At 48.1% G+C, this 25,495-nt stretch overlaps 1 protein-coding gene across 1 annotated transcript in view; it reads right to left on the reverse strand.

The window, feature by feature from the left end:
- FAM185A (family with sequence similarity 185 member A) overlaps positions 1-16,745 on the reverse strand; it is a 65,702-nt gene extending 48,957 nt beyond the window's left edge. The window contains exons 1-3 of the mRNA XM_040412985.1: positions 16,280-16,745; positions 12,376-12,485; positions 6,920-7,012 (exon numbers count right to left, since the gene is read on the reverse strand). Coding sequence (XP_040268919.1) covers positions 6,920-7,012; positions 12,376-12,485; positions 16,280-16,661 — 585 coding nt within the window. The 5' untranslated portion in view covers positions 16,662-16,745. The remainder of the gene's footprint in view (positions 1-6,919; positions 7,013-12,375; positions 12,486-16,279) is intronic.
- Positions 16,746-25,495: the final 8,750 nt, after the last annotated feature.

Below are 25,495 nucleotides of genomic sequence, written 5' to 3' on the forward strand. Positions count from 1 at the left end.
GCAAAGCTTCTTGCCACAGCTCGCATTGATGTGCCATCCTGGATAAGCTGCACTACCTGAGCCACTTGTGTGGGTTGTAGACTCCGTCTCATGCTACCACTAGAGTGAAAGCACCGCCAGCATTCAAAAGTGACCAAAACATCAGCCAGGAAGCATAGGAACTGAGAAGTGGTCTGTGATCACCACCTGCAGAACCACTCCTTTATTGGGGGTGTCTTGCTAATTGCCTATAATTTCCACCTGTTGTCTATCCCATTTGCACAACAGCATGTGAAATTGATTGTCACTCAGTGTTGCTTCCTAAGTGGACAGTTTGACATTGTGTTGTTTAAGTGTTCCCTTTATTTTTTGGAGCAGTATATATATATATATATATATATAGAGCAAATAACAGTGCTTCTATTCTAGTTCTATGGAGTATATTGACTAATACTATTTGGTATCTCTACTGAGGACACTGGAGATTACCTAGGGGATGGGGGAAGGACACTGGCACAAGGTTTTCGGTTTTTAGTTTTAATTAGGTCGTAGTAGTGCGATCTTTATAGTTTTGTTATGCCTTGTTGTTTTTCCTTTTTCTCATGGATATATAATGTATGGCATACAAAATTGATGATTCTGTACTTGGTAATGCATAGATGTGTATTCTCTTAATAACATTTTTTGGGGGAAAAAAAACCCTCACCAATATGCAGAATATGCAAGTGCCAGAGCAAAGTGTATATAGTAACTGACCAGACCATCTTCCCTCCACAGGTCACAACACAGGGGGATTTTTACCAAAGCCCAGGAGACCTTGTAAACTTTGGATTCTGACCTGCTTTTAATCAGTTGACATTTTTTGGAGGACACAATAACCTAGTCTACCAAGCTATTTTGTCCTGTAAAAAAAGAAAGAAAGAAAGCAGGTCAAACCGAGTCCAAAGATTAATCCTTTGAACTCCATTTGCTTCACTGAAGTGAATGGATGTGCTGAGGGATACAGTTGTGTCCCATTTTCAGCCTCCCCCCCGGAGAAAGCTGGGTAACGAAAGAACGAAAATGGGAAAGTTCCCTTATGATAAGTGTAACATAAGTGATTAAAGGGGTTGTCTCATCTTGCCGTTACTAAGGTGAGATGAGAAACAGTCCTGACCACCAGCCGGCCTAGAACAGCAGAGCGCTCCGCTTTTTCAGTAGATCTCATTGCCGTCTATCTCAGAAACAATATAGCTTACTGCACTACACTGTTTAGGTAGCTCTCATGCACGCAATGGGAGCTACTGAAACGGCGCGTGCCGGAGCACTCTGCTGTTTCCCGGCCAGGCCTTAGTCTCATCTCACCTTAGTAACAGCGATATGAGACAACCCGTTTAAATAAAGGGGTAAAGGACAGATGTGAGCTGAACATAACCAGAAGATAGGGAGTAGACTGTCTAGTGCTACACTAGAGTAATCCAGACAAATCTCTTATATACAGTGGTCCCTTAAGATACAATATTTTCAGTATACAATGGTCTTTTTCTGGGCCATCATAACTTGAAACAAGACTTAACATACAGCTGGTCAACGTGACCATCACCCTGGTTGTTTATTAGGCTACATTCACATAACTGTTCCACAAAATGCAAATAATGGCCACGTGCATCAAAATGCCTATGATTGTCAACAAAACAGACAAGAATAGGAAATGCTTTATAATTTGTGGCACGACCACATGACATCCGTATTTTTTGCAGCCCCATAGAAATTAATACGATCCACAAAAATGCATGTTGTACTAGGGCCAAAAATATGGTTGCGTGAATGAGGCCTTATAGTGTGGTAGTACAAGTCCTGTACTGCCCTCTCTCTGTGGCAGGAGGAGTTGCTTCTTTGGATGTCAGGTGAGGGCAGCTCGATTTTGTGGTTGTGGTGCATTGTGCACTACACAAGACCGGAAGAAGCTCCAGTCCTCAACATAGAAAGCGATTCACAGCTTCCAGCATCTACTCCTGACGGTTGCTTTATCTGTTCATTTTTCTTAAATCTTAGGATGACATTTTGGGGCTTCAGAACCAATTACAACTCAAGTGACAATGGTTTCAACTTACAATGCTCGTCCCGGAAGCAATAAATATTCTAACTTGAGGGACCGTTGTAATTTGTATTTCAGTACCTCACCATTTGCCAGTTGATGAATGGAAACATTCCAGTTTAAATCCAAAGACTAGTACAGACCCAGTCCTGGTCACAGCTCAGACGTCGACACAGTTGTATCCAGTCTAGGCACTAATCCGTAAGGGTCAAGTTGGACGATATCAAAAATATTCCCACGATAACGATATTAAGAAATTTATCGCGATAACGATATATATCGCGATAAATGCCCATTTAGAAGAAAAAAACACTTGGGGCCACAAGGAGACATTATACTGTATGGGGGCAGCCACAAGGAGACGTTATACTGTATGGGGGCAGCCGGGCAGCCACAAGGAGACGTTACACTGTATGGGGGCAGCCGGGCAGCCACAAGGAGATGTACACTGTATGGGGGCAGCCACAAGGAGACGTTACACTGTATGGGGGCAGCCACAAGGAGACGTTACACTGTATGGGGGCAGCCACAAGGAGACGTTACACTGTATGGGGGCAGCCACAAGGAGACGTTACACTGTATGGGGGCAGCCACAAGGAGACGTTACACTGTATGGGGGCAGCCACAAGGAGACGTTACACTGTATGGGGGCAGCCACAAGGAGACGTTACACTGTATGGGGGCAGCCACAAGGAGACGTTACACTGTATGGGGGCAGCCACAAGGAGACGGTACACTGTATGGGGGCAGCCACAAGGAGACGTTACACTGCATGGGGGGCAGCCACAAGGAGACGTTACACTGTATGGGGGCAGCCGGGCAGCCACAAGGAGATGTACACTGTATGGGGGCAGCCACAAGGAGACGTTACACTGTATGGGGGCAGCCACAAGGAGACGTTACACTGTATGGGGGCAGCCACAAGGAGACGTTACACTGTATGGGGGCAGCCACAAGGAGACGGTACACTGTATGGGGGCAGCCACAAGGAGACGTTACACTGCATGGGGGGCAGCCACAAGGAGACGTTACACTGTATGGGGGCAGCCGGGCAGCCACAAGGAGATGTACACTGTATGGGGGCAGCCACAAGGAGACGTTACACTGTATGGGGGCAGCCACAAGGAGACGTTACACTGTATGGGGGCAGCCACAAGGAGACGTTACACTGTATGGGGGCAGCCACAAGGAGACGGTACACTGTATGGGGGCAGCCACAAGGAGACGTTACACTGCATGGGGGGCAGCCACAAGGAGACGTTACACTGTATGGGGGCAGACGGGCAGTTCCCCAGCCTCTGATCAGCCCCCCCCAGCCTCTCCCTCTTATCAGCCCCCTCTGGTAACCCCCCTCCCCATCATTGGTGGCAGTGCCCCTTCCCCCCAGTATTAATCATTGGTGGCAGTCGCCACAGGGTCCCCCTCCCATCATTGGTGGCAGTGGGCCCCCCCTCCTCTCTCCCTCCCCAGTATTAATCATTGGAGGCCACAGGGTCGTCGTCCTCCTCCTCCCCCCATCATTGGTGCCAGTTTGCAGTTCCGATCGGAGTCCCAGCAGTGTAATGCTGGGGCTCCGATCGGTTACCATGGTAGCCAGGACGCTACTGAAGCCCTGGCTGCCATGGTATGTTAGTGAGCAGCATTATACTCACGTGCGTCGTGGCCGCCGGTCGCTCCTTCTTCTGTCTGTGCGGCGCATTGCTAAGGCTTATAGCATTAGCAATGCGCCGCACAGACCTATGAGAAGAAGGAGCGCCCGGCGGCCACGACGCACGTGAGTATAATGCTGCTCACTAACATACCATGGCAGCCAGGGCTTCAGTAGCGTCCTGGCTACCATGGGGTCCACTGCCACCAATGATGGGGGGGGACCCTGTGGCCTCCAATGATTAATACTGGGGAGGGAGGGAGGAGGGGGGGGGCACTGCCCACCTTCCCGGCACCCGACCTCTGAGAGGACGCCGTGATCACCTGAGGGGTTAATTGCGCTGATCACAGCGTCCTCTCAGAGGTCGGGTGCAGGAAATGCGAGTGACAGAATTCCTTCCCTCCCCCACGCCGGCCGAACTGCTAAGAGCGCCGCCGCAAGCGGCCAGCAGGTATCGGGGACATTTGCACGAGTAGAAGTACTCTGCAAATGTCCCGTATCGGTTCATGCTGGGGCGGGCGGCCGCAGATTTAGAAGCGGTCAGCGTATATGACCGCTCCTATGACGTCACGAAATACCGCGGTATTTACAAAACGGCGATATCGCCATATCGCCGTTTTTTTAATACCGCGGTATATCGTGATACCGGTATATCGCTCAACCCTACACAGACCTTTCTCCTGTGATCTAAACGGACTGTCTGGAGTAGTGGCTATACGGGATACACGGGTGTCCACCTCTCAGCTGTGAGAAGTTTCAGGGCTGTATATATCTTGAAGTAGTAGCAGAGATATGAAACTAAATGAACAGAGTCAGAACATTTAATTATGCAGTGAATATGCTTTATGCTATGATTACACTTTTTTTCTTAAGGTAAACCTGAACACACATTTAAAGGGATTTTATGGGAACATATTGATGACTACATAGTATAGGTCAGTGGTCGGCAAGCCGCAGCTCGCGAGCCACATGCGGCTCTTTTGATCCTTCACTGCGGCTCTTTGGTTCGGGCAGGCAGGTGGGCGGCCGCGCAGCCATATCGCGCCGCTCAAGCTGCTTGTAAATTGTCCGTCATGCGCCTGCTGCCCCGTCTGTCTGCTCCTTCCACTTTATGAATGAAGCAGGCAGGCGGGGCAGGAGGCGCATGACGGAGGGAGAGAAGTCACGCTGCGCACAGCAGCAGAAGGGCGGGCAGCGCGGCTCTAGTTCGGCTGCCCACTGTGAGGAGGGGTGGAGTGGTGAAGAGGCCGCCGCTCAGGAGGAACGAAATGTCGCGCAGCATAAAGGTAGGAGCTGCCCCCGGTGTGTGCACTGCACCGGCCCCGCCGCAAGTGTCCATGCCCCCTTCCTTCCCCCCACTAATACATTACTTACTGGAAGGCACTTATGGGGGATATCTGTGGAGGGCACATCTGTGGATGGCTCACTTATGGGGGATATCTGTGGAGGGCACTTATGGGGGATATCTGTGGATGACACATATATAGCATCTTATGCTATAAGTGCGTCATCCACAGATATCCCCCATAAGTGCGTCATCCACAGATATCCCCCATAAGTGCGTCATCCACAGATATCCCCCATAAGTGCGTCATCCACAGATATCCCCCATAAGTGCGTCATCCACAGATATCCCCCATAAGTGCGTCATCCACAGATATCCCCCATAAGTGCGTCATCCACAGATATCCCCCATAAGTGCGTCATCCACAGATATCCCCCATAAGTGCGTCATCCACAGATATCCCCCATAAGTGCGTCATCCACAGATATCCCCCATAAGTGCGTCATCCACAGATATCCCCCATAAGTGCGTCATCCACAGATATCCCCGATAAGTGCGTCATCCACATTACATCCACATCTGCAGACAAGTTTAAGAAAAGTAAAAAATAATAAAATTAAAATGAAATAATAATCAAGATCCAAATAAAAGAAAGTACATATAAAAGTATTCAAAAACACACTCTGGGCTCATGCCCACGAATGTAAGGGCGCCGTGCCTGTGCTGCGGACCGCAAATAGCGGTCCGCAATGCACGGACACAGACCATGGGGCAGCTGCATGAGGATCGCGGACCCATTCACTTGAATGGGGTTCGCGATCCCCATCCGACTGCCCGCACTGCAAAAAAGTAGCACATGCTGAAGTGAATGGGTCTATGATGCGGGCTGCACACGGCCGTGTGCAGCCCGCATCATGGACTTATTCACTTCAATGGGTCCAGGATCCGGGATATGAGTGCTACAGTGTGCTTCCGTGGTGCTTCTGGCTGTGCCTCCGCACCGCAAAAAAGTAGTGCATGCGCCCGGATCCTGGACCCATTGAAGTGAATGGGTCCATGAAGCGGGCTGCACACGGCCGTGTGCAGCACGCATCATGGACCCATTCACTTCAGCATGCGCTACTTTTTTGCGGGCACACGGTCGTGTGCATGAGCCTAATAGTCCTCACTGGTACTGTTGATGCAATATTTTAGGTTTTAAAAATGTGGCTCTCGAAAGAAATTCCAATCGTGGTTTTGGCGATATTTGGCTCAGTTGACAAAAAAGGTTGCCCACCACTGGTATAGGTAATCAATATGAGATGGGTGGGTGATCCCACCAATCTTGGGCAAGAGCAACCGCTGCAGTACCTGAGAACGACAACTAAGCAGCATATGGAATGGCTCTGTACATGGTTTACTTCTGAAACCGGCTGATTGGTGGAGGTGTAGGGTGTTGGACCCCCACCACTCTGATACTGATGACCTATACTAGAGATTGATCACAGAAGTAGACGGCAGCATCTCCAATCCAAACAAGCTTTTTATTCGCACATGGTGCATGAGACAGTACACACAATCTTGGTACAGCAACGTTTCAGCTACATCTCAAGCTTGACAAGGGCTAAAGATGTAGCTGGAACGTTGCTGTACTGTCTCATGCACCATGTGCGAATAAAAAGCTTGTGAGATTGGAGATGCTGCCGTCTACTTCTGTGATAAATATTGCCTATAACCCCCATGGATCTGGGGTATTTGACTGGCTAGTGCATTCCTGATATCCTTACCAGAAGGTACTGCAGTGCTGCTCTACATTATACTGTGTCTATACTAGAGATCGGTCATTAATTGTTAAATCCTGGAGAACTCCTTTAAAAGGTTTTTTCAAGACTACACAATTCCTGAATCCAAATTTGGGTAAAACGGCAATACAAGAAGTAATTATACTTACACTGTCAGCTAGAGCACGAATATCCACATTGCCATGGACTGTCCCCAGACATATCACTTTGCCTCCATTTGTACGAATGTGAACATTGTGACCCTGAAATTGCACATGCAAAAACTGGTATTAAAGGTGGTCATACTGGCGGTTGTCAACATACAGGTCAGAACCAAAAAGAAGTAGTTCATGAGGAATACATCCATCCCATATATTTATGTTGTGGGTTATACCAGCAGATTTCGGCTCCATTCACACATCCGCAGAATAGGTGGGTCCGCATCCATTCCGCATATTGCGGAACGGGTGCAGACCCATTCATTCTCTATGGGGCAGGAATGGATGCGGACAGCACACAGTGTGCTGTCCGCATCCGCATTTCCGGAGCGCGCCGCCGATCTTCTGGTCCGCGGCTACGGAAAAAAATAGAACATGTCCTATTCTTGTCCGCAATTGCGGACAAGAATAGGCATTTCTATGGGGGTGCCGGCCGGGTGTATTGCAGATCCGCAATTTGCAGATCCGTAATGCACTACGGACGTATGAATGGACCCTTCAAGTTTAATCTCTTTGGTTGTAGGCTTTTTATTGTCTTTTTTTTTACATATCATGTATGAGGCCATATTTTATGTGTGTGGAATTGTAGCTTTTAGGCACAATTTGGGTGCACATTACAGTGGTTTTTTTAATGTACATCTACAATAGAATCAATTTCTCCATTGGTTTTATTCTATTTGTTTTACTGTTCACACTAAAAAAAAGTTTAATTATCTCAGATATGTGTAAGTTTTTTTATGTAACACACCAGTAAGGGCCCATTCAAATGACCATATGGCCGGTGTGCTGAGTTGCGGACCGCAAACAGCAGGTCCACAAAACACTGGCAATGGCTTCAATGGGTCTACTAACCATAACATACGTCAAAAGATAGGTCACGTTTTATCTTCTGTGGTGCGGAAGCATGGACCTGCAAGTCCACGGAAGGGTTTCCATGGGCTTCCAATCTGTGCCTCCAGACAGGATGTTGCAGATTGTGGACCCATTCAAAACAATGGGCCCGCATCACAGTAAAGAGTTCACACGGCTGCAACACACAAATTGTGTTTAATTATACTTTATTATCCCATTAAGATATTGCTATTTTACACTTGTGTGTCCTGACTGATGGGGTCCTTTTCTGTAAGCTTCCAAATGCATTTCTGGGAAGCATAGTGAAAATGCTGGGGTAATGATTGGCCATTGAAGGGTTAAATGGCCAAAATTAGAGGAACAATGGTAGCCAAGTTGTCATCAGAAACCTGTTCTCCAGGGCAGCAGTGAACGCTCATACAGTGCCATAAAAAAGTGATAATGTGGTCATCCTGTTAACAACCGCTGTGAATAAGGTGGTAGATACGGGGTTTTAAAGGGATTTTAGTGCACATAGAACTTACTGTAAATTGCACCAAACTGTGGGGCTATTTGCTGCATCTAGTTTTTAAAATATTTCACCGAGTCTAGCTTGCCAAACAAAAAGCCTAGTGAGAGAGGTGCATGTCCTGTGATGCAACATTTGGCGCCACAATTCGGCTGTAAAATTGTCTTGCAAAGTAATCCGGCCAGTAGTTGGTATAAAATGATACAACCGTGTCTAGCTGTGCACCAGCCGGAGCCAATGTCTAGACAGCCCGTCTATGGTAATGCCATCTACAGGGTTAGTAAATCAGTGGGGCACACTGTGTCTCGTTTCCCATTCCTGGAGAAGTGGGAGCTAAAACCGTCGGGAGCCTTCCTCTGGCCGTTTCTGTGGCCCGAAATGTTATTTGCAGGAAAGCCCTTTTGGTCTCCTGCACAAAACTGCAACATAGGGTCCATTCCCACAGGTCGGCTCTGTTGCCATTTCTGGTCAGTTTTCCATGAGCTGATGTAATAACTCTACAAACAGTCCATAGTTGCTGTGCAGACCTGTTTCCAGGATGTGCTTTCCCCTGTTTAGCTAGCGGCGCAGTCATCTCTAGCACACTGCATGGACTCCATCCTGGTCAACATCTGAACTCTCATGTAGTGGATGAAACAAGTCAGTCAAGCAGCAAATGCCATCTGTCACTAGCCTTTACTACGTCTTCGTACCAAGGGAAAAGCATGGAACACAGCTCTGACCAGACTGTGCCCGGGGCCACCTCTCCACATTATCCAACAGGGGTTTTCCCATTATATCCTTTATAGTCTTTATTATGGGACAACCCCTTTAACGCCACGGTGTAACGGTTCACAGTAGAATCATTAGAACAGCTGAAGCATGATAATAACTGATCCATTACAGTTCTATACATGAAAAGTCAGCAGGTGAGGGTGTGGACTGTCAGGGAGTCAAAATGTACTCGCAAAATAGTAACAAGGGACCTTTTACTCCAACTGTTAAACCACCACTACTGTTTTATATTGCAGGGGGTCAATTAATTTAACATAATACCAATTTTGCTTTCCTGTATTAAAAAATAAAATAAAAAAAGTTTAACCTTCCCTGCTAACGACGTAGCTTTTCAGTAGCCAAATACATCATTCATACGTCCCTGCTACTGCTGGCTGGATATTGGGCTGTGTGGCAGCTAGAGATGCAAGCCAGGTTTTGGCTGACAATCTAAGCTGTAAAAACAAGACCAGGATTGCTAGTCGCGATACACTGCAAGTTACAGCCCTCACAAATGGAGTGCTGCACACACTCCCTATCCAATTTCTAAGGGCAATATCTCCCGATGTCAAGCAGCTAGCACTGCAATCCTGGTCTTGGTTCAAATCTTAGACTGTCAGCTTTAAAAGTTGCTACAGCCTAAGGTATCCTACGACCAAGCAGCCCTCCCCTCTTCAGCAGGGGGTAGAGTAGAGACATAGATTTACTCTCCCATTGTAACTGTACATGGCCCCCAGGGGTGGGTAACTTGGACTTTTGTGCATGTTATCTATCCCCCTCTCCCACATCAATCAGAGAACAAACTTGGTCTCTGACTGTCACATAAGGGCTCTTTCAGACGAGCGGATGCCGTGCGTGGAATCCGCTGCATGAAAGAATGCCAAACCCCGCTCCAGACAGCAGAGACACGGAGCAGTAACATGATTGCTAATACTCCGTGCCTCGCTTTGATCTTTTTACTACTGACTTTATCTCACCGTGATTTTGTAGTAAAGAGATCACAGAGAGGCACGGAGCATTATCAATCATGTTACTGCTCCGTGTCTCTGCTGTCTGGAGCGGGGTTTGGCATTCTTTCACGCAGCGGATTCCACGCACGGCATCTGCTCGTGTGAAAGAGCCCTAAAGGAGTCTTTTTTTTTTTCCAGAAAAGGAGTGAGATGATAACGTTTTTGCACATCTAATCACCCCTGTGACTAATTAGGTGGTTTATTGACACCATGACCCAGACATTAACCAGTGTCTGATCACAGCACCAAATTAGTTGCACTGAATACACCACAAACATAAATGAAGCTTATAATTTGCAATGTTCCTATACTTTCCATATCTATAGAATATACAGACCGCTTCTGTAGCAATACCTCTTACACGCTACAGTAATAGTGATAACTTATAACTAGAGAGTTATATGTTTCTGTAAGATTGAAACGATTGTAATCAGTCAGAAAAGACTTTGACACAGATACCAGCACAGGAATTTTCTGAGTGGGTTTTTGTGCCCCCGAAAAATAAGTAGCATGCTTAACATTTTGTTGATTCGACACTGAAAAGCACTAATAGTTGGGCTAATTCTCATGTGGATCAAAGGCAGTGCAAAGTACATAACCACAGCAGACATTTGAGCGTCAGCCCTGTTGAAATCAAGGAGGTCTGAGCAATGAAAAAATACTCTGTGTTCTCCAGAGCGATGGTCACTTGCTGTAGTTGCTCTGCACTCCAGCTGACGGGGGTCTTGGATTTTCCCTCTCCCTTGCTTGAAACATGCTATCACTATATCCAAAGCTTCATATACACTCAAACTAAATATAGAACAGCAAATGACACTTAAAGGGGTTATCCCATCATAATGATCACTGTTAAATCTGTTAATGATTTGACAGTGATCATTTTTGTAAATATACTTTATTAACAAATTCCCACCGATTAGGAGAAAATTCATCCCCACTTACCTTATTGTTGTGACTCGGTCTCCCCTGGTTACGACCACCGCTCTTCCGCAAAATCCCGATGGTCACGCTTGCCCAGAAGACTTCTTCTTTTCTCCCGGCCGGGCCACTCGCTGTCCTGAACGCGCACGCGCGACGGTGACTTCTTCCCGGCCAGAATAGTACAGAGCTGCGAACGCGCACGCCGGCTCTGTACTATACTGGCCAGAAATAAGTCACATTGCGCATGCGCGGCAGCGTGCGCGTTCAGTCCAGCACGCGGCCCGGCCGGGAGAAGACTTCAATCAAGATGAAGCCCGCCCCCAGCCAGAATCCAGGAAGTGAACGCGCGGTGGCAGCAGGTAAGTATGAAACTGCTAAGTGGGATAACCCCTTTAAGCTAAATGGATGAACTGGGACTTTAGTCGATGCTGAGGATAGGCTATCAATATTAAAGTGGTTGGGGTCTCTGCACCCATGAAGATATGTTGTTTAAAGAAGAACTCCCGCAAAAAAAATGTATTTTCTGACCTGTTAGAAAGGTATATGATGTAATCTTCTGACCAGTGACTGTATTTGTGAGTTATAACCTCCATTCTGATCCTCAGCTGTGTCATGTGACCAACACTCTGATCTCCAACTGACACAGGACAGGAAGTCCGTTACTTCTCTATTCATTCCTATGAGACATTGAGGCTCCCATAGGAATACATAGAGAAACTGACTTCCTGTCCACACATAAGATGCTGTGTTATTTGAAAAGTCTAATTGCTGGTCACATGACACAGCTGAGGATCATAAGAGAGGATATAACTCACAAATACAGTCACAGGTAAGAAAATTAACTTCACTATAGATTACATCACGATCCTTTCTAACACGTCAGAGAATAACATTTTTTGCGGGAGTTCTACTTTAATGAGGAAAGTCAAACATCCTCCATTATAATATGTATGGCCCATCCTAAGGATAGGCCACCTATTTTCAAGACATTTGGTACAGAACCCCCACCAACCACCTGTTCGTGGCAGCTGCCAGAACCAGGAACTATACAGTGGACGGAGCTGGAAGCGCAAGGATCTGCTCACCGTGTAGTGGCCGTGCCAGGGTACTGTAGCTCCGATCCCATTGAGCAGCAGTACCCCTGTGGCAGAAACAACATGATGGAGCCTTCTATCCACTATGTAGTTTCTGGATCCAGCACTAAATAGCTGATCATAGTGGTGGGGGGGGGGGTGGAACCGCCAGGGCTCTGACACTGATGACCTATTCTGAGGATAAGCCATCAATATCTAAGTACCAAAAGACCCTTTTAAAAGCCTGAACGACCCCTTTAAATGACAACTCAAATACTTCCAAGTTGTTACCTTGACAGACTGCAGAACACTGCTCCCTTTCTCCGTTTCTATTTGGCAATTGTCGCACTCAATTTTTTTTACGTTCACATTGCCACGGCCCATAGTTTTGATGTTCACATCTAAAATACAATACAAATTTTAAAAATGCAAATTACCAGCAAAAGTCTTTGCATTTTGCAGCTGTTTATCTGCCACTATTTTTCTGCAGAGGAGAACTGCGTTCAGATGCTACATCCATGTGCCTAAGGCCTCATGGACACAACCGGCCTTGCCCGTACTGTGGCCCCCAAGCAGCTTGACTTCACTTGAATGGGTGTGCAATTCGGAAGGTGCAGAACAGAGTCACGGAACCCCAAGGAAGCACTACGGAGTGCTTCTGTGGGGCTTCTCTCCGTGCCCCTGCATGGTCTAAGCATGGTCTATTTTTTTGTGGTGCGGACGGATCACGGAACCATTCAAGTTGAATAGGTCTGGATCAGTCTGCAGCAGCCGCACGGATGGTGTCCATGCTTTGGGGACTGCAATTTGCGGTCCCCAATGCACGGAATAGCCGGGCAACAGCCGTGTGCATGAGGCCTTTTATTTATTTTTTTCATGTTTTTTTCTTGTGTGAATTTTTTCTGATTGACTCAATGATAATAAAAAATAAAAAATAAAAATAAAAAAAAGAACCCGGCAGAGAAGACTGCAGTGAAATAACATGTTCTTGAAAGGGGCTGTGCGGCAGTCCCCCTGACCAGTGCCTGGTTTGTGCTGTGGTGACAAGGTGCCACAGCGGCTGCAGGATAGCTGGGGGACACCCTCATTGATCACTGGTATATTCTTGTGATTTTTGTGTCCAGTTGTGGACAAGTCATCCTTACCCGCGATTTGTTTGTGACTACAGTTGAGTGGCACCATCTAAAAGGAAACTAGAACCTAGTTTGTGTTCCATGACAAATTCTGCTTCTGCTCTGTCTCTCCTTCATACTTTACACTGCATGTCTACCTATTCAAAATGGTTGCTAGGTAGAAGTACTAATATATTACAAGCCTGGAACGAAGCCAGTGTGTGCAGCTGCATTGATGTTCATATATGGTCCACAAACATTTCACAGCATAGTCTGTCTCCAACTCTGGAAGACCAAGGTCCTCTGTGAACCCTACAAACACCCAGGTGACATGGCTGCAGTGGGGGTGGCCTCTCTGTGCACTTTACCAGTGGCCTGTACATCATACTTGATGTGTAGACGCCCATCAAATTGAATGCCCCAGCACGAACGCACTGTACTAGTGCTGCATGTCTATACATAGTGCCCCCCACACCTAACGGACACCAAAGAGTCGAGAGGCATTTCCCACTGGTGGTGTCACATAGGCCAGCCCTATGTCCTGTCCATAAAATGGCCGCAGATGTAGGGGCAAATGCCCAAACATGTATACATGACACAGTTGACCCGTCATCTCCACGTATCCAGGGCGGACATCAGAAATCACGTGTGTCTCAATGGAAGGGGCATGATGATGGATCTGGTCATACTCCCCTCCAACCGTCATGTGAGCAGGACAGAAGGCTGGCTGAATGGCAGGTTCATGGCTTCAGTAATCTAGAAAATGGCCTAGGACATAAAATATACACTAAAGGAAAATGAAAAAAAGAACATCTGGAGAACTTAATATGATTAAGCTGAGATGGACAAAGTATGAACCTTTAGTTGTGGTTAGGCAAGATCCGTCCCTAGCAACAGAGACACAGAAGACGGCTCACAGGAACTGATAGAAGAACTGCTTCTACAAATCACAGAAATGTCCTGCCTTTCTGTTTGATTTTCCCCTCCTTATATATTCCATGAGCTCCAGATAAAAACATAGTGGGAAGTAAGGGAAAGGATGTCACAGCAGTACAGTGCTGGGAGATTCCACAGAAGGGACATGCCTTCTGCTTGTGAGAGAAATGCATCTAGCTGTGCAGCTGAAAAAGGAAATAATATGGCTGAAGGACATTAGAGAAGCCCAAAAAAGACCTGCTCCTTCAGAGATATGACTGCACAGCCATTATGTAAACTTTTTTTTTTGAAAACTCAGGAACGCTTTAATCAGGCTTGGGTCTGATGCTGCTGATACTCCCCATGAGCCTTGCCCTAGGATGTAAACACAGATCACAATATCTCTGGAGGGGTCAAAATGCACTCAGAACTTCATCATCGGACTTAGGCCTGTTTCACACTGCCCGCAGTAGTTTCACCAGAGAACAGCCGACCAGGGCCCTCTCGGTCTGGCATTGCCGGAAGTTACCAGAATGTCCGCCGTTGACTATAATGGGGTCTGGTGGAGATCCGGCCGCTACCCAGCAAATATGCTGGGATTCAGCTGGACAAAAACCACTGTGTCCATATTTGGGCATTTCTCCTGGGTAGCGGATGGATCTGGACCCCGTTATAGTCAATGGGGCCGGTGGGCTCTCTGGTAACATTGGCAGGTTGTTCTCTGCCAGAACTACTGCGGGCAGTGTGAAACAGGCCCAAGTCAGATGATCAAGTTCTGAGTGCATTTTGACCCCTCCAGAGTAATTGCGATCTGTGACCTGCACACAACCGTATTTCTTGTTCGATGCAGACCCATTCATTTCTAAGGGGTCGCAAAAGATACGGACAGCACACAGTGTGCTGTCCACATCCATATGTCTGTTCCACGGTCCCGCAAAAAAGATAGAGCATGATGTCCTATTCTTATCCATATTGCAGACAAGTATAGGCATTTCTACAATGGTGCGGGACCTGTGGAACAGGAAAGTGCTGTGTACACATGGCCGATATCCTTGTTTTGCAGAGCCACGGTTTGTGGACCCCAAAATGGATACGGTCATGTCCATGAGGCCTTAGGCTAAATTCACACAGCCGTATCCATTTGCGGTCTGCAATCCGCAGACCCGCAAAATCGAAATACTGGCTGTGTACATCACGCACTTTTCGTGGGCCCTTTTGAAGAAAATCCTATTCCTCGACCGCAAAACGCAGAAGAATAGGACACGTTCTGTAACTTGCAGAACAGCTGCGCAGATGTGGACAGCTCACGGGCGACATCCACGTGTTGTCCACATTGAAATGAATAGGTCTAAAAAATAAAATTGTGTGAATGTAGCCTCAAAGGGGTTATCCAGCCCCTATTCTTACCCCGTTCCCCGGCACGAGTGACGCTTCTGATGTCCACATGGCCGTCGCTGCATCTTCCCGTCACACAGATCAAAACATGCGACAACAGGGCAGGGGTGGTTAACCAACAGCAGGCCATGACGGGAACCAGTCTCCCTAGCATCACGGGTGACGCTAGGGAGGCTCGTCCCCGTCGCGGCCTGCTACTGGATACCACCACCCCATCCGTCGCTGGATGTTTTGATCCGCCTGACAGCGGCGGCCGAGCGGGCATCAGGAGCATCACGGTTGACGGGGAAAGTATAACCTGTATGAGGTACCCAGGCATTTTAGGGGTTGGATAACCCCTTTAGGGCTCATTCAGACGGCCGTATGCTGTCCGCAAAAATACTGAATGCTATCCGCTTTTTTGCGGATCCGCAAAAAAACGGATAGCATTCAGTATTTTTGCAGACCCATAGACTTCAATGGGGCCATGTCCTGATTTTCACGGACAAGTATAGGACATGTTTCATTTTTTTTGCGGATCCGCAAAAAAAACGGATAGCATTCAGTATTTTTGCGGACAGCATACGGCCGTCTGAATGAGCCCTTAATGTGAGCCTGCCCCATTTCAGAACTCAAAATAAAAGGGGCACCACCTTGGTTGTGCGATCACTGGCAGGCAATGCTAGCAGTTTATAGGCTGAGGATAGCCCACCCTATGCCCACAGTATCAGCTCTGGGGTACAGGCAGTACTGTGGGGAACTTGCACCTATGTGACCATGGCTCCCCCACATACCGAAGCGCACTGGGGTGGTGACCTCCACACACGTCTGGCTGTCTATGTCCTGGGAAGTGATCAGCACCTGCTTGCTCTCCTCGTCGTATTTCACCTCGATGTTGTCCAGGTCCAGTCCCCGGTGCACATTGCGGTCCACCCCGCTCACCACGACGAACACCCTGTCAGCCTCCGGGTAAGTGAGCGGGTCCTGGGGCTTCACACGCACGTTACACGGCAGCTTCACTCTCAGGCTGCTCAGCGGGTGCACGATGAGAGTCCACTGCTTGAGGGGCTTATACCGGGACTCCGCAGTCCGGCTGCCCCACAGCCGACAGGCTACTCTCCGTGTGCCTCCCGCCAAGGACCACCATAAGCGGCCGCGACATGCTACGGACAACATCACTGCCCTAAACCAGCCATGCAGACTCTTCTCTCAGTTTTCTCTGCGCACCCAAATCCCTGCTGCCGGGGAATGTAGTTCAAAAGCAGTACATTACATGGCCTCTAGCGCTAAAGCAAACTACAACTCCCAGAATTCCTAGCGCCTGCTGTTTGACGTGTCTGGATGGTTTATGTTTACTATTCTGAATTATTGCCGTGCCTCAGCCTCACTGCGCATGTCAGCACGAAGTCTACCTCACGTCCTGTGTGCCCGGAGCTCCCAGCCATAGATAATAATACTATGACCTTTATACACCTAAGCGTCAGAATTGCTTTTTATAGTTTATATATGTTACTTAAAAGGGGTTGTCCCAATAAATATATTCTACATTTTTCAAACCAGCACCAGGATCTGAGTACTTTTCTAACTGCATGTAATTAAAAATGTATTAGTTTTGCTGAGCTATTCATGAAGTTTATTTGTATGGCGCCACCTGCTGTTTCAAATTCTTTGTCCAACTCACTGAAATGGAAGCACGTGCTCAGTTCTATCCTTCAACCACCAGCAGCTGCCGTAGAAAGGCTAGGCTGCTAGGATATGCCACCAATGTCAGATGGATTTGGGACCTGCACCTTTCTCTATAAGGGCTCATGCACATGAACGTATTTTCTTTCCGTTTCCGTTCCGGAACCATTCATTTCAATAGGTCCGCAAAAAAAAATGGAAGGTACTCCGTGTGCATTCCGTTTCCGTATATCCGTATCGCCAAAAAATAGAACATGTCCTATTATTGTCCGCATTACGGACAAGGATAGTACTGTTCTACTAGGGGCCAGCTGTTCCGTGCCGCAAAATACGGAATGCACACGGACGTCTTCCGTATTTTGTGCGAATCGTTTTTTTTGCAGACCGAAAAATACATACGGTCGTGTGCATGAGCCCTAACAGGGAGTCCAAAGTACGGGAGAATGCACCACGCATGCGCAGCAGGCCTCCTTTTATTTCTGTGGCAGCGCCAAAAAATAGCCTAACCGCTATTTTCGGAAGTCCCATAGAAATGAATGGAGAGGGCACAGCGGAAGTGTGGACTTCCATGGGACTTCCAGAAATAGCAAAGCCAGTGCTCTGCTATTTCCAGCACTCCCATAGAAAGGAATGGAGGGCGGCCGTCCGTGTGCAGTGTGATCTCGTTCTCTTTGGGAGCTTTGTTCCAGACATCTAGCGATATGCCACTAATGTTTGAGGTGAGACAACCCCTTTCACAGACAATGATTGTGGCTTAGAGGGAAAGGGGCATGGCCTGCGAGATTCCGCCACAATTCTGGCACGAGATTCTGTTGCAAAGTAAGCCAACCAATAGTTGGTATAGCGTTGCACAAAAGTGTGTGCGCCATATTTATTATCTAGCCTGAGCCCCCATGATAAATCTGGTGCAGGTCTAGCGCCTGTCTGCGGCTGTTTTCATGCATTCACTCGAAAATTCTGGCTTCAAAATGTCACAAAACAGGGCTTTTGCAACTTTTTTGTACTCGCTTGCACCACTCCAGTTTTATAATGTGGGTGGGGAAGTGGGCATGGTGAGCTATGTTAATGGGTTTCACTCCAGATTTATCACTGAGACTTTTTTTTAAAAGTCGCAAAAAAAGGGTCAATCTCACTCCAGCAGTAGGGTGGAGTAGGAAAGCTGGAGTAGTTTTCCAACAAAAAAGTGTTCGGTTAAGGCTACATGCACACGACCGTTGTGTGTTTTGCGGTCCGCAAATCGCGGATCTGCAAAACACAGATGGCGTCCATGCGCGCTCCGTAATTTGGGGAACGGCATGGACAGCCTTTAATACAACTGCCTATTCTTGTCCGCAAAGCGCGGACAAGAATAGGACATGTTATATTTTTTTGCGGGGCCACGGAACGGAGCAACGGATGTGGACAGCACACGGAGTGCTGTCCGCATCCGAGCCGCCAAAACTGCGGCTCAGATGCGGACCAAAACAACGGCCGTGTTCATGAGGCCTAAGGATAAGACAAATTTATCAAACATCATGCAACATATGTTTCCACACCAAATCCACCTTAGTTGCCCATAGCAACCAATCACAGAGCAGCTGTCATTTCTTAAACTATTCTGTTAAAATGAAAGTTGCACGGTGATTGGTTGCTATGGACAACTAACAGAGCTTTGCTTTGAGCCAGTTTTGAGATATAAATCTGCCCGATTGTGTTGGAGATATGCCGTGTAAGTGTAAGAACAGCGCAAGCCAGTTCTATTACATTTGTGACGAGGTTATAATTGCCTCCAGCAAATGTTGTATAGCAGCAATCATGCAATAAGCCTACTTCTTATACTTAAAGGGGTTGTCCCTCGACAAATGTTCTACAGTTTTCAAACCAGCACCTGGATCTGAATACTTTTGTAATTGCATGTAATTAAAAATTTAGCATAGCCGGGGGGCGTGGCCTAGCGCGGCATGTGAGAGAACGCTGAATCGCGCTCTCCCGGACGAGTCTCCTGTAATCCTCCTGCATCCATCACCTTCGCTGCTGTTAAAGCCTCACTGCAAGGAGAATATACTCACCGGAGGCTGAGCGAGCCGTTACTCCCCGTCATGACGCGCCAAGGGAGAAAGGAGTGTAAAGAAAGTGGGCCTGCACCGCGCGCTAAGCAAGATGGCGCTGGGCTTAAAGCTACGGAAGTGGTGGCGCGCCTGCAACAATATGCCAGGGTGGCTCCTGGATCTGCTCCACTCACCAGCAATGAAGTAACGGGAGGTCAAGGCACCGGAGAGGGGTCTGTCCCTGCTGCCCAGGCTGTGGGTGGCTTGAGTGAAGTGAATGGCCGAATAGCTGCTGCTGGGGGATCCATGCATATGGCGGCTGAAGGGGAGGAGGTCGAGGCAGGCCCTGCACAAGTTCAATCTGTGCCTACAATAACAGATGTCTTCAATGCGGTCACAAACTGCAGTACAGCGCTAGTCGCTCTCAACACTCAAATAGGACATTTACAAGAAAGTATGTCTTTTATCAGAAACGACCTCAAGAAAGTGTCTGAGATGATCAAAGAAGTGGAGAACCGGGTAGGCCACCTGGAAGACACCATACCCACTATACAGAAAGACCTGGGTAAAGTTACTCAAGACGTCTCATATCTGCTTCACAAAGCTGATAACCTGGAGAACAGGCTACGCAGGAATAATCTGCGCCTGGTGGGCATACCGGAGAAAGTTGAAGGAAGCAATGCGGTGGCCTTTTTTGAGCAGTGGCTGATCGTGAGGTTTGGCACAGAATCACTATCTAAAATGTTTGCCATTGAGCTAGCCCATAGGGTGCCGTTCCGCTCCCCACCACTGGGTGCCCCTCCAAGACCAGTTCTCATCAAGCTGCTGCACTTCAAGGATAGGGATACCATCCTGCGCTCAGCACGAAATCATGACGATCTGGTAATTGATGGCAGGAATGTGCTTATATTTCCTGATTTTTCTGCGGAGGTACAGCGGAAAAGAGTGAAGTTCGTGAAAGTAAAGCAACGCCTGAGGGAACGTCTACTACAATACTCCATGATTTATCCGTCCAAGCTGCGGGTGGTAGTGGAAGGAATAGCCCACGTGTTCGACACGCCGAAAGCTGCGTCGCAATGGATGGACTCAATGGATCCGAGGGTGAACTCTGCGCCTCCAGTCGAAGGCGCAGTGGAGGGGGGTAATTATATGAAGCCCAGAGTAAGGGGGGGAAATGCTTAGCAATTGGTTGCCGTAGGAATTCTTATAAGCAGGTTCTGTATATGTTACTAATATGTTTAATTGTCGTTCAGCATATTTATGACGGTTACAAATGGCAGCTATTATATAGGATGGGTTATACATCCTGATTGTCTCTATGGGACGAGTCTGGGGGGAGGGCACGGTTATGGCGGGGGAGATGAGTAGTAGCTCTCAGCTGCACTCCATTTGCGGCGCACTGCCTTCCGCTAGGGTCGTGTCTATCTCCTACGAGTCGCGATACAGGCATATCAGTATGAAGTTAACTATGTCACAAATGCAAAAGTTAATATTGTTAATGTTTGCTGTTATTATTCCGGGCTGGGTGCCAATTCACAGCCCCGTCTCTCCTCGGATAGCTGAAGTTGTCTTCAAAAGTTTTGGGGAGGGGGGTCAGTACCTCTGTGCAGTGTTCTTAATACGTCCCTGGGAAATACGGTTGGTTGGCAGTTATTTGATAATAACGAGGACCCTTGTGGGTAGTAAGAAGTGCTATATGTTCTTGGAAAATGTAAAATGGGGAACATAGATATTATATCGTGGAATGTCAGGGGAGCCTGTGATGTCACCAAGCGTTTTGCCATATTTGAGTATCTGAAAAAATTGCCGCCCGCACTGGTGGGTCTCCAGGAAACGCATATGACCTCTGACACTACCAGCTGGCTTCATAAGCCATGGGTGGGTTGGGAATATCACTCTGTATATTCCTCTTAACCCCTTAAGGACCTAGGACGTACCGGTACGCCCTATTTCCCGAGTCCTTAAGGACCTAGGACGTACCGGTACGCCCTATTTCCCGAGTCCTTAAGGACCGAGGACGTACCGGTACGTCCTGACTTAAAATCGGAACTCCGGCGCCGCAGGGGTTAATCGGAACGGGATTTCGGCTGAAATCATTCAGCCGGCATCCCGTAACAATGCAGGGGGGGGTCATTTGACCCCCCCGTATCGGCGATCGCAGAAAACCGCAGGTCAATTCAGACCTGCGGTTTTCTGCGTTTCCGGTCCATTCGGGTGTCCTGTGACCCGATGAACCGGAAAAAGACTGCGATCGGTGGCGTAATTATACACCACCTATCGCAGTCCGAGGATTTGGAGAGGCGGTGCTGGCCCTGGTGCTGAATGCCGCTGTCCAGGGTGCTGATTGGTGCAGGGGAGAGAGGCGCGAGATTCAAACTTCCTGCGCTCCTCTCTCCCCTCCTCTTCCTGTCCAGCACCCTGACCGTGCAGCACCGTCCAGAACGAGCTCCTGTGTCCCCCTAATCGGCATCTATCACCCTCCTGCACCCATCGCCACCCAGGTAGGTTAGGGTCAGTGAGGGAGAGGCACCGTTAGGCAGGGAAAGAAGGGAAAAGTAAGTTAGAAAAAAAAAAAAAAAAGTACTTTTATTCCAAACTTCCAAACTTCCATCTAACCCTAACCCAGACCCCTCCTGCCACTTGCCCCCCCCCCCCCCCCCCCCCCCCCCCCCCCCCACCCCCCCCCCCCCCCCCCACCTCCCCCCCACCCGCACCCCCCACCCCCCACTCACCACCACTTTTTTTTTTCTGCGTGCGCTGACTGGCCGGCACTTTTTAGCGTCCGTCCACTGTTAGCGCATCGCCCGCCCCACCACCCCACCGACCGCTGATCAGCGTTGTACCGCTGATCAGCAAGTTTTAACTTTTTTTTTTTCTAACACTTGCCCATTTTTTTGCCTGGACTTTTTAGTACGCGAACACCCGTTGCCCCCACACACACGCACATATAATAAAGTTTGCCACACACGCACACCTACACGCACACACACCCATGGCCCACCGGATGTTCTCGGCCGAGGAGGCATACGCCCAGATTGCCTCCGACTCTGAGAGCCCCAGTGAGGATGAGGATGACCCCACATTCCTTTTGTCATCCGCATCCTCCTCATCATCATCTGATGACGATGAGCCACCAAGGCGGCGGAGACGCCGCCAGGCGGAGCCAGGGGCCCCACATGCTAGGGATCCTGTGGCCCACCCTAGTACGAGCCGCCCTGGGGTTCGTACTGGTTTCCCGGCCCACCAAATAAGTCCACCGGAGCCCCCTGCCGATGAACTTAGCTGGTGTCCCCCAGTGGACTTTGAGCCTGAGATTCCGGATTTTGCTGGCAATCCTGGAATCCAGATTCCCACAGTGGGGTTTACTGAAATAGACTATTTTAGTTTTTTTTTCAGTAACTCACTGGTGAATTTGATGGTGGAGCAGACGAATCTGTACGCCCAACAGTTCGTCGCTCAAAACCCAGGCTCAGTTTTGGCTAGACCCGGTGGCTGGACGCCGGTCAGTGCAGCCGAAATGAGGACATTTTGGGGCCTCGTGCTGCATATGGGTCTAGTCCAAAAACCCAGTGTCAGGCAATACTGGAGTGGGGACATACTCTACCAGACCCCACTGTACAGTATGGTCATGATACGTCACCGGTTTGAGGCCATCCGGAAATGTCTGCATTATTCCGATAATGCAGCATGTCCCCCCCGAAGTGATCCTGCCTATGACCGGCTGTATAAGATACGGCCGGTCATCGATCACTTTGGGGCCACATTTCAGCAGGCCTACGTACCTGGAAGGGAGGTCGCGGTTGATGAGTCTCTCGTTGCGTTCAAGGGGAGACTCAGTTTCCGCCAATACATTCCCACAAAGCGGGCGAGGTATGGCGTGAAGCTATACAAAATTTGTGAGAGTGCCTCAGGGTACACTTACAAATTTCGTGTGTACGAGGGGCGAGATTCCCGTATTGAACCCCCAGAATGTCCCCCCACTCTGGGTGTTAGCGGGAAACTCGTGTGGGACCTTATGTACCCACTGCTGGATAATGGTTACCACTTGTACGTGGATAACTTTTATACCAGCATTCCCTTGTTCAGGTCCCTTGCCGCCAGATCCACGTTCGCTTGTGGGACCGTGCGGAAAAATCAACGCGGCCTCCCTGCCTACCCCCTCCAGGTACCTATCCCCAGGGGTGAGACCCGTGCCCTTACCAGTGGAAACCTGTTGCTGGTCAGGTATAAGGACAAGAGGGATGTCCTTATGCTGTCCACAATCCACGGTAACGGCACCACCCCTGTCCCTGTGCGAGGTACCGCGGCAACGGTCCTCAAGCCCGATTGTATCGTCGACTACAATCGGTATATGGGAGGAGTTGATCTCTCTGATCAAGTCCTCACGCCATATAACGCCATGCGCAAAACCCGGGCATGGTACAAAAAAGTTGCGGTCTACTTGGTACAGGTTGCCATGTACAACTCTTTTGTACTATCCCGAAGCGCTGGCAGCACAGGGACATTCCTCCAGTTCTATGAGGCAGTCCTCAAAGACCTGATCTTTTCGGACCGGGAAAGAGCAGGCCGGAGTACCTCGGGAATTGGAGGTGCCCGGATCGTCCCTGGCCAACACTTTCCAGGTGTGGTCCCCCATACTGGAAAGAAGGGACGAACCCAAAAAAAGTGCAGAGTGTGTCACAAGAGGGGGATACGGAAGGACACCACTACTCAATGTGACACTTGCCCCGATCATCCGGGCCTCTGCATTATCAATTGCTTCAGGGAGTATCACACTTCCATGGAGTACTAAATTTTTATAATCCTCAACAGTCCACTAGAGAACATAAAACACTATGGCTCTCAGACTTTGGAGACACGGAAACAATTTTTCTTTCCCCAAAAAATATTAGTTTTAGAGCAGGCATCCTCAAACTGCGGCCCTCCAGATGTTGTAAAACTATAACTCCCAGCATGCCCAGACAACCTACAGCCATCAGCAGGGCATGGTGGGAATTGTAGTTTTACAATATCTGGAGGGCCGCAGTTTTAGGATGCCTGCTTAGTGTCTCCAAAGTCTGAGAGCCATACATATTGGGCATCGTCGCGTGCGTAAAAGTCGTCGCTATAAAAATAACTTTTGACCAAACGCCTCGGATGAACGGTGTTAAAAATATAAAATAAAAACTGTGCCAAAACACCAATTTTTGGGCAAAATTTCAATTTGAATCCATTTTGCCGGTAATAAAGCAAGGGTTAACAGCCAAACAAAACTAAATATTTATTGCCCCGATTCTGTAGTTTGCAGAAACACCCCATATGTGGTCGTAAATGGCTATATAGCCGCACGGCAGGGCATAGAACGAAGGGAACTCCATATGGTTTCTGGAAGGCAGATTTTGATGGACAGTTTTTTTTTTGACACCATGTCCCATTAGAAGCCCCCCCTGATGTAGCCTAGACTAGAAACTCCAAAAAAGTGACCCCATCTAAGAAACTACACCCCTCAAGGTATTCAAAAGTTACTTTACAAACTATGTTAACCCTTTAGGTGTTCCACAAAACCAAATAGTGAATGTAGAAACAATTTTAGAATTACATTTTTTTGTTACATTGCCTCAAAAAAGACTAATATAGAGCAACCAAAAATCAAATTTACCCCAAAAATAGTCCCAAAACAACAACCACCTTATCCCGTAGTTTCCTAGATGGGGTCACTTTTATGGAGTTTCTACTCTAGGGGTGCATCAGGGGGCTTGAAAGGGTACATGGTGTCAATAAACCAGTCCAGCAAAATCTGCCTTCCAAAAATGACGTTCCCCTTCTTCTATGTCCTGCCGTTTAGCCAAATAGTAGTTTACGACCACATATGGGGTGTTTTTGCAAACTACAGAATCAGGGCAACCCATTTTGAGTGTTGTTTGGCAGTTAACCCTTGTTTTACTCCTGGAAAAAATTGATTATATTGGAAAATTTTCCAAAAAATAGAAATTTCAAAATTGTTTCTCCATCTGCCATTAACTCTTGTGGAACACCTAAAGGGTTAACAAAGTTTGTAAACCCAGTTTTGAATACCTTGAGGGGTGTACTTTCTTAGATGGAGTCACTTTTTTGAAATTTCTATTCTAGGGGTGCAACAGGGGGCTTCAAATGGGACATGGTATAAACAAAACCAGTCCTACCAAATCTGCCTTCCAAAACCCATATGGTGTTCCCCTCCTTCTATGTGCTACCGTTCGGCCAAACAGTAGTTTACGACCACATATGGGGTGTTTTTGCAAACTACAGAATCAGGGCAACCCATTTTGAGTGTTGTTTGGC

Source organism: Bufo bufo, chromosome 1 (genome assembly GCF_905171765.1).
Source record: "Bufo bufo chromosome 1, aBufBuf1.1, whole genome shotgun sequence".
Lineage (NCBI taxonomy): Eukaryota > Metazoa > Chordata > Amphibia > Anura > Bufonidae > Bufo > Bufo bufo.